We start from the raw sequence: 14,619 nt of genomic DNA, 5'->3' as shown, positions 1-14,619 counted from the left end.
GAGGATGAGACACATTAGAGTAACTATACTATCACCAGGATCCTGTCTAAATGCTGGCTGCTTAATAGGGACTCATTTTCCTTCTGCCTGACATAGTCATATGTAAACTATGGCTTAGTAAATGCATAAGCTACTACTGACAGAAAGTTGCCATTGATGGTGGTAGAGCCTTTTCAGTCTTCAGAACAGCAACATCACAGTATGTGATGTGTGTGTGAGGACTGTGAGATCATGCAGCAACACCACAAACCTTGTTAAGTATCTGAGATTGAATCAATACAAAATGTAATGAAGATATCCAGTGGTAGTCTGAGGAAGATAGCAGAAGAAAGGTGCTGCTAAAACCAAACAGACTTCAATCTCTGAGTCCTTTGGCACTGGCAGGTATAATCCAGGCAAAGAGAGAGACGGGGCTGCTGGCTCAAGACCCACTCGGGCCAGTCAGTAGCTGAAGAGGTACCAATCGCCTCCTTGGCACAGTAGCGCAGAGATCCAAAAGTGGCTGAAGGTATGTCGATTGCTGCTCAGCGGGATATACCGATCCCCAGACTGGCATACCATGGTATGCTGCTTTTATGCCGCTGTTATTCCACCAACACATGACAGCATGTGCCGCTTGAGATTGTTATGGCACTGAGAGACTGTTGGATGGGTACCGCTCCCTGATGAATATGCAAATATAATGCCACTGGGCTGGTTTGACGACAAGTACTGCCGTAAATGTATAGTTTTTTGTATGTCTTTATTCACAATGCTAACTTAACACATTACCGAAAGTAAAGGGACGTATGTATGTTATGTTTTTGGGATGTTAGCATATAGACAGTAATTACATGTGGAACCCTTGCAATATGATAATGAAGTAATCATTCTAAATTTCTGCCTATAAACAAGAGCTATAATAAAGAGCTAGCCTTAGCTAATATGGCTAATGTTAGCCCAGCCACCATAGCCAGTCTGACTAAACGAAAGCAGAAACTTTGAGCCAACCAACAAAACATGATCCATATAATGCCATAATTTGTTGGCTCAAAGTTTCTGCTATTGATTAGTCAGACTGGCTACGGTGGCTGGGCTAACATTAGCCATGTTCGCTAATGTAAATAACTGTGAAGGAGGCTTCTCTAGCTTAGCTGGAGTTTTATTGAACACCGGTCATCACACTGACATACAACTCAACTGCCCTCCTGGCGGGCACACCAGCCCCCCCCCCCCCGGCTCTCCTCGCATTACCGTATAACAAATTTTACTCAATTATACTGCCGTATATGACAGCTAAGGCTAGCTCTTTCATTAGCTCTAAGTACTTTATATGCAGAAATTTACACATAATGTGTTAAGTTAGCATTGTGAATAAAGACGAAAAAAATGTGTACATTTATGGCAGTACTTGTCGTCAAACCAGCCCAGTGGCATTATATGTACATATTCATCAGGGGGTGGTACAACAGTCTCTCAGTGCCATAACAATCTCAAGCGGCACATACCTTTATGTGTCAGTGGAAAAACAGCGGCATAATAGCAGCATACCACTCCGAGAATCTGTATATCAGTCTGGGGATTGGTATATGCCGCTGAGCAGCAATCGACATACCTTCAGCTACTTTTAGATCTCGGCGTCACTCCCTTGGCATAGCCAATGTGCCCTTAAGCAAGGTGCAGAACCATTAACTACTCAGGGTGTCCTACCTCTGATACCTCTCCCTACCCAAATGCGTGTGTATAGCTATTTTATCAAGATCATTATCATGATTGAGAAATGACCTGCTTTTTATAATGCCAGCCACCACATTAACACGTTAGCAGACAGTGGTTTATTGACACAATGGGCAGTTTCTAAGGCAATGATACACAGATCTTGATTTAAAAAATCAGGTGCGGTTAGGTGGCTGGTACTTGTCGGTACATACAATTTGTTGCAGATAAAGGGCACTGTTGGACCCTCCACTCTATACAGAGTGCTTTTCTAGTTCTGGGTTGTATAATGACTTGAGTTATTGATACATTTATTTTTTATATTGAAGTATGGAGGATGAGTTCAGGAGTCTAACAGTTTGAGGCATGAAGCAGCTCTGTAGGGTGGTCCGATGGCAGCAGATACTTCTGTATCTTTGGGTGAACAGACTGTATCTAGGTGGGTGTTGTCTTTTAGTATCTTTGTGCTCTGTACAGCATCTCACTTCACTGGTGTCACTGATGCTCTGTAGATGGTACCAGTGAGGTTCTTGTGGTTTCAATCAGTTCTTTGATTTGTTGTTAATATAAATAATAAAATCAATGCTGGTTTTATTTGTTGTTGTGTGTGTGATTGTGTGCTACCCAGAGTGAGAAGAAGTATACTTGTACCAAGGACACTGACTGCACTAAGCACCTCAACAAGCCAGGAAGTTATGGTGAGATCATCTGTTCTTCTCCTCATTTCTACTTCAGTATTACTGTTATTGCATCAATGGAGACAGTATGTGTTAAATTAATGCTTTTCCAGTTTGATCAAAAGGTTTCTTTTTCTGGCTCAGGAATTCTTACAGGGAAATGTGTTCCTTTCAACACCACCATCAAGATGTGTGAGATAAAAGGATGGTGTCCTGCTGAGATTGACACCATCAAGACGTAAGGCGATACTGTGCATGAGATCACTTTCACTGTTCTGTACAGTTATGCTCCTTGAACCATTGAGAGAGAACATGGCTATCCTGCTATCAAAGTCATGATATTCAGTTCAATTTAGACACGCTGCTATGTTGGGGCAGTCACTGCCATATCTTTACAAACAGATAATTCTCATAGTTTTTTGGTAGACATGGGGGATAAAACAACAGCAATAGATATCGATGATAGAAACATCATAGATAGCAGTAAGAAAATAGCTCTATATTATGTTTTTATTAAATTAAAACAAATCCCAAATAAAACATTCCCATATGAGCTTCCTCCCTTGCTCATTTGAATAGCATTTAATATCCCTAAATGATACATGTAAAGCAAATCATTTAATAGGTGTGTAGCTTGGTTGCACCCTCGCCTGTAAATGTCAGAAGGGCGTGGAGTGAGGCATTATTAAGGATCCCACTGCAGTTCTCAGAAGACCAGTTGACTCCGCCTGTAAAAACTGGTAACTCAAGACAGCCCAGAGGACACTGCAGCTGTGAAAGCCAGTGGTTGTTGTGATTACTGGGGTTACCATGACTCACATTCTGCATATTATTTTACAAACAAACCGCAATAAAAACAAGCACAACCCATTAACACCAGAGTGAATAAACAAATGCTGACAGAGGAAATTGTAAATGAAAAAAAAAACTGGTCAGCTCGTGGGTATAGCAGTATTTTTTTAGTTATTTTTGTAATTCTATTTGTAGGTTTTTGTGTTAATGTAAGTATAACCTGTGTGTTACAGGAGTCATCACCTGGTTTTTTACATATCCAGTCCCTCTTGGATCGCTTTGGATCTATTCTTAAAACTTATTAGAAAAAAAAAAAAAAAAAAAAAAAAATCAAACATCGAGCTTGTTCTGACCCTTTTTCATACCGCGACTTTCTCACGCGAGATTATGCGCGAGGTTTTGACCGGTCCGGATGTGCATTGTATTAATATGTAATGAGGCGCGCGTTGATTGGCCGCAGGAAGGACAGAGCCGGAATGGGGGGCGAGCCTGCATGCACACAGACTCCACAACATAAACAGCCCCCTGTCATGGCGCACGCACTAAATGACGAACCTTACGGAATTCAGGCATTTATGTACGAGCCAGAGTCGGAAACCGAACGGGAGAGTGAAGAGGCAGAGACGGTGGAAGAGACACGTTTACAGCAGGACGTCTCTGAATGGTAAATTATTTTTTTTTCCTTCTTACTTTTCACACTCGTGTTTTACATGTAAGACCTGAGTTTTAATGCTGGCGGTCACGATGTATGGCATGAAAATGACAGAGAAATAAGCAGATTCGGCGTGCTCACTCTGGCTGAGGACGGCTGTGAGCCAATGCTTAATATGCAAGTAGCCTCCTGTGGTAACGTCACCACAGGAGCAGAGTCAAAATCTCGTGCTTTAGGAACGTGCACTATTGTGCGCTATTCCTGTTCAGAAAAAGAGCCAAAGCGAAAAAAATAAGCCACTTTCAAACTCCAGCTTTTCAGGCAAGTTTCAACAGAGGTCCAACACCAATATGCATGATTTAACGAGAGAAATTGCGATTTCCGGGTGATGACTCCTTTAAGTAGTTAAAATCAAAATAAAGAGGTTTGTTTTATTAAATCTTTTTCCACTTGATCTTTAAAAATATATTTTTTTAAAAAAGACAGGTATTCAAAGCTTCCAATATGAAACTATATCTGATTCATGTATATATGTGTGTATATATATATATATATATATATATATATATATATATATATATATATATATGTATATATACATACATACAGGGTTGGGAGGGTTACTTTAAAAATGTAGTCCGATACAGTTACTAATTACCGGCTAAAAAATGTAGTCAGTAACGTAATCCAAGTACCACAATATTAAAGTAGTGTAACTTGATTACTTTAAGTTACTTTTGGATTACCTCAATACAAATGCAAATAAAGACAAGAAAGAAGAAATATCCATAAGATGACTTTTAATTCTGTGTATACAACAGAACACATAAATATTAGACTCGAAAACTGTAAAACAGTTTACAAAGCAAACAAAAATCTGCTTCTTTACCATGCAAACTGGAAAATGCTCTGCTTTAGTTTAAACCATTGTTTAAGGGGATCCTCACTAACCAATCCAGTGTCCAGCAACTGAATTTTCATTATACAAAAAGAACACAAAATGAATGAAAGAAAATGAAACCATAAACCAAATTCAGGCAGTAGGCTTACAGATTCCAAATTAAAATATGTGCCTACAGAAGTGTATACCTTACAGGGCACAAAAAAAAATCTGCTCCTTTTACAAGAAACAGAACAAGATATTTTTAACTTTACTACATGGATTAAGAGCACTTAAAGTATTTTTTAATAAACCAGGTGTCTACCTGCTGAACTCTCAAAATGCCTATGCCTATCAAGCCTTGTTAACTACAGAATAATGTAATTTACAAAGCAAACATAAAATATGCTCCTTTACAAGGTAAACAGAAAATGCTCTGTGTTTGTACGTGGATTAAGAGCTGCTTTTTTTAACAAATCAGGTGTCCACCTACTGATTTTTTCAAAATAAATATAAAACTATAAATCAAATTCAGGAGGCAAAATTCTAAAATAAGGTACAGTCCTACATTTAAGATAAAAGACCATAGTTTACAAAGCAAAAGGAACATTCTGCCTTCACAATAGCAGTTAAGAGAGTAGGCACCATTTGGAAAACCCAGACCAGATACAGTAGGTGTCAACGTTCAGTCAAAATCTAGCTTTGCGCAGAAGCTTCTGTTGTAACGAAGGAGGAGGACTTGCTCCATGTGATCGTCTGACATTCGGCTGCGAGAGGAAGTCAGTACATTTCCTCCATAACTGAACAGACGTTCAACTGGAGCACTAGAAGGCAGTGTAGTATTGTACTTCATGAAGACCTGCTTAATCAAGGGAAATGCATGTAGGGAATCCATGGTTTTCACAGTGTCATCGAGGAACCGCCGGACTTCTTCCTCGGCTGTGCTTTTATCAGCCCTGTTTGCCTTCCCAAACACAAAAAACTCCTCATCTGATCCATCATTTTTCAGCGCTGATGTTCACTTCAGCTACAGGAGGTGCTCTGGACTCGAAAAATGTTGCCTCCTGAATCACTGTTTTGCACATTTCCTCTTTCTTTTCTGGAGGAAGCCAACACAAGCGAAATTTGGGCATGGTGGTTGTTGCCATTTTTGCTTCATGGCTGCTCATGATGGCACCGAAGCGTTTGTCAAGTGCCTCGGTAACTGCAGTAATGATGTTTGCTGTGTAGGTTACATGTGGCAATTTGTCAGAGAGCCTAGTTTTGAGGCTTAAGATTGTTGGAATGAGGACTCCAAGGTAACAATTTTTCTCTCCCTGTAGAAGATCAATGGATTGAGCAAGTGGCTGTAACACAGCTACAATTCCTTAAGAAAAGTCATCTCATGAGGGTGCAGCCTGGTCACTCCGAGCCTTCCGCAGATGTCGTCCAGCTGCTCTTGTGTGAGTCCAATCAGTTTGGAAATTGCCATATATTCAGAGCTCCATCTTGTTACACATGGAACACAAACCCTCATGTTGGCAATATCTTGCACTGCTTCTGCAGCTGCTTATGACCTGTGTGCTTTGTTCCATATGGCAGCACACTTTCCCATTGCACTTCGGTACACTCGATGCGATGGCCCTTTTGATGCTGCTTTAGTCACCTCATTGGTGGCTACCAGGTTGAGCGTGTGTGCTGCACATCTTTGATGCGGGGGAAGGAAAAAATGAAGCTCCTCATCTCCCTCCGTCTCCAGAACGGCATCCATATCCGTGAACCTTATTCCATCATCAAACTCGTCTGGTGCTGCCTCCTCGTTGGTTTCAAATTCACGGAAAGCTTTCACAAAGTTACTTCCATTATCTGTAACTGTGGCTCTTACTTTGTGTTGTACTTTGTACTCTGCATGTATTTCATTGATTTTTGCAGCAAGGACATCGTAAGTGTGCCGTCCCTTCACTCGTGCACAGGCCAGTGCTGCAGATTTCCTTTTCATCGTTTCCTCCTCAATCCAGTGGCATGTCATACCAAAGAAACTTTGATTGTGTGTAGTCCATAAGTCTGCTGTTGTGCACACATTTGTCACTTTCTGGAGTGTTGCAGTCAAGCTTTCTTTCATGACAGCAAATTCCCTCTCAATATGCTGAACTAGAGTCTTTCTGCACATGGCTGTTTTGCCCCCACTGATTCCCTGTATGAGCTTTCTGAATGAAGGCTGGTCGACCAAGGAGAAAGACTGGACATCGTCGATGACAAAGTCAAATATCAGTCTATTGACTGCAGTCTGGGATATGCTGTTGTTTCCAAGTTGAAGTTTAGCTTGTTTTAGGGGAGGTCTCTCTTGTCCATGTTCAGATTCAACGGGCTGCTCAGTCAGCTCAGACTGACTTGTGTCTTCTTTGGTCAGAGGTAAATGAATTTGATGCTTCCTCTGAGGAACACATAAAGCAAATTAAAAATGTAATAAATTGTAGGGTATGTTAGATTTATTCAGTTTTATTCATTGACTACTAACTATCCAGCTGTATTCGAGAATTACATCACATATTACAATAATATTATTAATAATACTAATACTAATACTAATACTAATAATAATAATAATGGTAACAATTATTATTAATGTTATTGTAACTACTATTTCTAGTAATAGCAGTTGTAAAACACCCCCACCTTTAGGATGTGTGTCACTTATATGTCCTCCAAAATTACCCATACAATTTCCTAATATAATCATGCTATTTTAATACCTTGTTGTGATCTAAAGTGTTAATGACCCATTTCAGTCACTGCAGGTGTTTCAGGCAATTTTGCAACGTACAAGCCTCACAAGGTGGCAGTAGCTACATTTCAAGTGTCTATGGGGCCCTCGCAGGTCTACGAGTTTTCCACGATGAAGTCCGTGCAAATGTTTGACAATAAAAGGCTACTGAGCTATTTATGCTAAAGGCCTTTTAATTTGAGACGGACGAAAGAAGTGTTGAGTTTATATTAACAATGTAATGTCTTCACTTTAACATGGCAAACGGGAGCGAACCAAAACGAGCCTTCGTACCACAGCATGTTAAATTATATCAGAAATAAAAACTTCTGTTATCATTTAGCTAAATGATGTTACGGTATTCACATTTGAACGTCATGCTCAAACTTCAAAACTACCAAAAAACCTAAACACGGACCATCCCGGTCACCAGCAGCACCACCCACAGACCCAGTAGTAGTACCTAGTAGAAGCAGCAGCAGCAGTAGTAGCAGTAGTAGTTGAAACAATCACAGTCCGAGCCTGGTTAGCAGGCTAACTAATGTTAACTTTAGCTAACAGAATTTCTGTGTAGCTAGCTAACGTTCGCAGTTTTGCTTACCAGTAAATGTTTCTTTAGATTAGATGTCGAGTCCTTGGATGACGACAATGTGTGTACAGCTGGGAGGCACAGCTTGCACTGTACAATCACGTTGTTCCCCCTTACTTCCTTTGAAACAAAGAAATGGCGAAATTTCCACGCAGTGAAGGCGTTTTTTTCTCTGGCGTTTGAGGCCATCATGAGCCGTCTGGCTGCACTTGACAGCAGAGCGTCGTTGTGACTGTGTGCGCGCGTGCATACGGCATTGCCGCATTGGCAAGTGTTCATTCATTCATTCACATTTATTTATCATTCATCATCATATATTTTAATTGTAATCAAACTAATAATCCCATTTTTTTCCAGATGTATCTGTAATCTGATTACGTCGTTTTTTTCTGTAACTGTAACGGAATACAGTTACTGTTTTTTTGTATCCTAATTACGTAACGCCGTTACATGTAGTAGTAGTAGGCCTCTTGTACTCATACTCGTTAAAGTTCGCCGATACCAAGAACCGATACCAATCAGTGTTCTCCCCAGATGGTGGAATAGCGGCGCTGCGCTACTATACTGCTAGCTCAGAGCCACTATACTCATTTTCAAATTAAGAGTGTTTATTTCCTATATCTTTAACGATATGCAACGTGACTGCATCCGTAACAGCTGTCCATCGGGACCCTTTCTTCTCATACGGGACACAATGATTAAATGATTCTGCTAATGTTAGCTGCTTTATAGCCCAGGTGGGCTGCCGCGGTCTTCTCGTAGTGAGCAACAAGTGTCCCGCTCTGATACTTGCGTCTGTTTGAGAGGCTCATATAAATGTGTCGGTCCGCTGTCTTTAGTCACAACAGCCTTTGAACAAACTGTGCAGTGGACCGTAGTTTGTTCGAAGTCCGACGCCACAAAACCAAGCTACTAACGAGACGGTCCCGTTTTAGGAACGAGCTCTTGGCTCGCTGCATGTTGTTGTGTTTGTTTCTCTGTGGAAAGTAAATGTGAGGGCGGAGCCACTATGGGAACCCATGAGGAGCAGCGAGGAGAAACAAACAGGCTCACAGCTGTTCATGCAGAGATGATTCTTTTCATCAAAAAGAACCTGCCACTCACTTTCCCAAAAAAAACTTAGTTCAGAGACCACACCATTGCATGCTGACTTAAGTTTGAGATTTTGTTTGATTCAAATATGGACACTCTGCAATAGATTCATCAATGTTGTGTCAATCTGAAAGCTGGAGACAGTGCAAAATAGTTAATTGATATTTTGTTTGATTAAAATGTGGAAACTCTCCAATTAATTGCATTTTGCCTATCCCTAATATATATATATATATATATATATATATATATATATATATATATATATATATATATATATATATATATATATATGTGTATATGTATATGTATACATGTATATGTATATATATATATGTATATATATGTGTGTATATATATATATATGTGTGTATGTATGTATGTATGTATATGTATGTATATATATATATGAGATATCAGATTTATACATTCACCCCAATACAGTGTTGGTGTGAGGTGAATTGGGGTAAATATCATCCTTTCCATGTCATAATCTGTTTGAAAATTGAGTGCTGGCTTTGTGGCGCTCTAAAAAAAGACGCTTTTAATCTGTCTGTTCTCCTCTGTGTGTGTTTCTCCATTCCCCTATCGCTCAGTACGCCAATGATGGAAGTGGAAAATTTCACCATTTTCATTAAGAATAGCATCCGTTTCCCTACCTTCAACTACACCAAGTACGAAAATTCTGTTTTTGATGATAATGATGACATTACTGAAGATGTGATGCATTTTAATGACGACTGTCTGTTTGAGTGCAGAGGGAACTTCCTTTCTACCATCACTGACGATTACATAAAAAAATGTAACTTTGACATGATCAACAACACCTACTGCCCCATCTTTAGAGTGGGAGATGTGGTCCGCTATGCTCAGCAGAACTTCACCAAACTTGCAGACAAGGTAGGGTTAAGAGACATTTTTTTCTTTTCTCTCACTGCTGGCCACGACAATGAATCAGATTTGTACATTTCCTTTCAAAGATGTGTTAACAGTGGGGTTTTTTTTGTGGCCTTTATGGCATATTGACAGTACAGCTGAAGAGGGTGACAGGAAACAGGGTGAGAGAGAGGGTGAGTAATGCGCAGCAAAGGGACCCAGGCAGAGTCAAACCTGGGTCCGCTGCAGAGCCTCAGCACATGGAACGCCCGCTCTACCAACTGAGCTAAACGGTGTCCCTTGTTTTGGGTTTTTAACGTAATTCAAATCTAATCATTACTGTGCAACTCTCAAAGTAGCCTTGTCCTCATTTTTTACACATAAAGTCTATCCTTCAAATTTTCAGGAGCATTCCTTATGGTGTCATATGTATGTGAATGGGAGCAGGGATTGAGATTCAAGGAAATCTGTTCTACCACTGGAGCATGGACAATATCCTGCTTCATCCATAAATTTAAAGTGACAGCTGTAGAAGATGAAGGCTATATGCAACAGAATGTTAGTTGTGTAGCACGACCATCAGACGTATGGATGCAGTCCAATGAGCTGTTTTCCTTAAAACCATCCAACTGTCTGGTCTCATCTTAATTCATACACAAGGTTGAGACTGAGGTGGGGCCCACATTGTACTTGGAAGTGGACTAAAACTTCAGTGCACAAGTGATGAACCTACAAGCAATAACCTTGCAGGGCCGCACCTGTACTCATAGAATATTTAGCTACAGTGCCAAACTCAAGATATCAAACACTGCAAAATGTTATCAAGTGAACCTCAACACCAACTAATCCAGACTGGAACAAACTTGGTTCAATCAGTAATCACTCTTATGGCTTATTAGGGTCCTTTGATGTGGGGTTGTGTGATTTTTAAATCATACTTAGAATTGGCTTAACAGCCATGATGTGTGCCTTAGATTGTCATTTTTGTGTTGACCAGTAAGTCTTGCATGATACAATGGTTAACCTTTAAATTTACTGCTAATGGTTCATTGAAGAAACATTTTGACTGGTTACATATCTGTCTCATGGCTGTGGCCAGCTACGGGGTCACGTAGGTCCAGACCTTGGTAATTATATCCTAAATATCAAAATGAAAACATTGTCGCTATATAACTGTGTAATCAGGAGTTAAAACGTCTGGTCAGTCCTTTTAGAGTCTGTGTGGCGACTCTACTTTTATTTATCTATTATTTCATAAATGTAGGCATGATACATTAAGAGTTGGTCTGCTGGTCCCAGGTCTGCTGGCAATTTGTTATTCTACCACAGCCATTCCTCCATATGACTGTTCAAAGCAGTATAATGACAGAAGCTGCAGCAGGAGGATGGTTTTCAAATCATGTTAACTGCTAATATTATCATACAGATGAGTTACCAGTGCTCAGTGCAGCAGGCTGCAGCTGTGAAGACATCAGAGTACTCAATACCTGAATTACAGTTTGGCTATTCCACTGTCTTAACATGTATTAACAGGTAACAGCTGCATAAAAAACAGCTCCATTAAAAAAACATTAAAAAAAAGACATAACAAACCTCTCTCATTTCTAAATCTTGGCTAAGGCCCTGATTGATCTATAGGATACATTTTGTTTTATTAATATTCTTTACTTTAGTTTAGTAGTGCTGATGCTGTACCACATTAAGAACAAGTGCACTGCTCCCATAGCTGAGGATGGCTAACAGCCAAAGATCACCTAGCTCCTAGCCAGAAAGAGAAGGTGTGATGTGCTGGTCCAAGGAGAAATGCTGCCATCAGTGTGTAGAGGGAAAATGATTCAAAGAGCTAATTCAGCAACTTGAGCCCGTTGAGTACGTTATGAGAGCTACTGTGACTGAGCATAGGGAAAAGCACTTTGAGAATAAGATGGATGAGCTAAAAGTAAAATGAGCAAAATAAATAAATAAATAAATTAGCATCAGCCAATTCACTTGGCTGTGTGAGCAAGTGAATTGGGGTTAGGGTTCTCTGTGAATTTATGTTTTGCACTATTAAAGTTAAGTTAGAATGAATGTTAATACTACAGATTTGTACGATGTTAGTTTATTGTTTAGTGTCAATATATATTTTCTGTTAAGACAAACCATCTTCAAGTTGTGCCAGGCTCCTTTGTTCAACATCCTGTTAAGAGCACAGTGAACCTCGATTGAAGTAGACCACTTCTGATGTCTCACTGTGCCTGACTCAATGCCTGACTCAGTGTTCATCATACATCTGGGAAATCAGACCACTCTCCCTTACAGTCCCTAAAGTATTTTATTATAGGTGTCAGGCAGTTGAAGGCAAAATCAATCGGGGGTTGTGCATTTCACTGCCTGTGGGAAGAAACTGTTCTTCAGTCTATTTGTCTTTGATCTGATAGATCTATATCTCTTCCCAGGGGGCAGGGTGGAACAGGTAATGTCTGGGGTGTGTGTGGTCCTTAACAATTAAGCTGGCCTTCTTTTGGAGTCAGCCAGTGTAAATGTGTTTGAGACAGGGTAGTGTCGTCCTGATGACATGCTCCGCTGCCCGCACCACCTGCTGCAGGTCCTTCCTGTCCCGTGCTGTGCAGCTGGAGGACCACACTGTGCAGCAGTAGATAAGAAGGCTTTCTATTGCTGTCTGATAGAAGTTGGTCAGCAGGTGGTGAGGAAAGTGAGCGTGCTTTAGTCTCCTGAGGAAGTAATGTCTCTGTTGGGCCTTCGCCACCTGACGAGAGATGTGTGAGATCGGCCAAGATGTGAACCCCAAGGAACTTAATGCTCTCTACCCTCTCTACCTCCTTTCCATGCACGTGGAAGGCACAGAGCTCTGTGCATTTGGATTTCCTGAAATTCACATCAGTTCCTTGGTTCTTCGAGGTGTCCAGTCCAGGTTACTGTCCGAACACCATTGTCAGATGCTGAATCTGCTCCCTGTAGACTGACCCGTTATTTGTAATCCGTCTTACGATGGTCGTGTTGTCAGCAAATTTGACGATGGAGCTGGTGGGATGGATGGGGGAGCAGTCATGGGTGAAGAGGAAGCAGAGGAGGGCGCTGAGGACACAACCTTATGATGTGTCAGTGTTCAGGATGAGAGTGAATGATGTGCAGCTACCAATCCTGACATTTTGTGGGCTGTTGCTGAGGAAGTCCAGTATCCATGTGCGCAGTGAACTGCCAAAGCCCAGGTTGGTCAGTTTGTGGATAAGTTTGTGGATGGCCGCGTTAAATGGTGAGCTGAAGTCCACAAACAGCACTCTTACATATGTGTTGGGCTGATCCAGGTGTGTCAGGGCTGTGTGGAGTGTTGTGTTGACAGCATCCTCTGTCGACCTGTTTGCTCAGTAAGCAAACTGATGTTGATCCAGGTCAGCAGTGATGGCAGACTTTATATGAGAGAGGACGAGTCTCTCAAAACATTTGGTTATTATGGGGGTGAGAGCAACTGGGCGATAGTCGCTATGACAGTTCACTGTACCTTTCTTTGAGACTGGGATGATGGTTGCTGTCTTCAGGCAGGCGGGGACTGCAGTTGTAGAAGCGAGAGGTTGAAGATGGTGGTGAAAAACTCTGCTAGCTGGTCTGTCGGTGACTCCGTTTCTCACTTTGACTCTACGCAAGGGGGTCTGACCTGATGTTGGTCCAGCTGAATGGCATTGACCTTCCCTGGTAGTACCAGATATGTGTCAGCAGCAATCCGGTGGTCATAGTGAGAAAAGAAGTGGTTGAGGGAGTCTAGCAGTGTGCAGTCTGTGGAGTTATCGGCTGTGTAGCTGTCCTTGTAGCCAGTCAGGGTCTTTATCCCCTGCCACATGCTTCTTGAGTGGTTGCTGTTGAAGTGCTCCTCCATGCGCTGCTTGTACCTGTGTTTGGCCTCATTGATGCCTCTCCTCAGGCTTCGATGTACTTGTTTGTTGGTCTGCAGGTCCCCAGACTAATCGCAGAGTCCCGTGTCCTGAGCATGGTCCTCATCTTACCATTGAACCACAGTTTCTGGTTGGGGAGCAATTTCCTGCCTTCGCTTTTCATAACTGTGTTCATTTTAAGGTTAGACCAGTGACACTGGCTTAAAGGAACTTAGGGCAGGATCACGAAATAAGACTCAATAGCGACACGACGGCCGTTTGGGTAACTGCAGCCATCAGCCAAGCCGGCGCGGGAGCGCGCATGAACTCTTCACAGCAGTGCAGCTGATGCTGTGACACGGTTATTGTTTGCTCGCTGTTCACGCGACCGTTTACTGCAAGACTTCCTCGCATACCTCCGCGGAACTACCTTGGTAGCCTACATCAGCGAACAGCATGAGGTCAAGAGACGAAGTAAGTAAACTAAGTGTTTATCTTAGTGCAGCTTTAGTATGTTTCTTTGACAACATTAGCGCATCAATTCAGCAAAACGACAGTTGTAATGTAAAGTACGCTTACCTTACACTGGCCAAATGGTTACTAAAGTTCAAATTTCACCAGCCACGGTGAATAACAAGCTAGCGAAAACCATTGCTTTGTGATTAAAGCTAATGTGACTGCTAACAATGTTATGGTGTTTGACGAGCATTTGGCTTGTGGCTGCAGCTAATTTCTGACTGTGGTATTACCAACA

The 14,619-nt window shown here is 41.4% G+C and overlaps 1 protein-coding gene across 1 annotated transcript in view; it reads left to right on the top strand.

The window, feature by feature from the left end:
• The window catches only part of p2rx3b (purinergic receptor P2X, ligand-gated ion channel, 3b), a 35,361-nt gene that overhangs the window by 12,674 nt on the left and 8,068 nt on the right, over positions 1-14,619 (top strand). The window contains exons 4-7 of the mRNA XM_030428374.1: positions 2,324-2,393; positions 2,517-2,610; positions 9,717-9,794; positions 9,879-10,020. Coding sequence (XP_030284234.1) covers positions 2,324-2,393; positions 2,517-2,610; positions 9,717-9,794; positions 9,879-10,020 — 384 coding nt within the window. The remainder of the gene's footprint in view (positions 1-2,323; positions 2,394-2,516; positions 2,611-9,716; positions 9,795-9,878; positions 10,021-14,619) is intronic.

Source organism: Sparus aurata, chromosome 1 (assembly GCF_900880675.1).
Source record: "Sparus aurata chromosome 1, fSpaAur1.1, whole genome shotgun sequence".
Lineage (NCBI taxonomy): Eukaryota > Metazoa > Chordata > Actinopteri > Spariformes > Sparidae > Sparus > Sparus aurata.
This window is presented reverse-complemented; position numbering and strand designations above follow the sequence as displayed.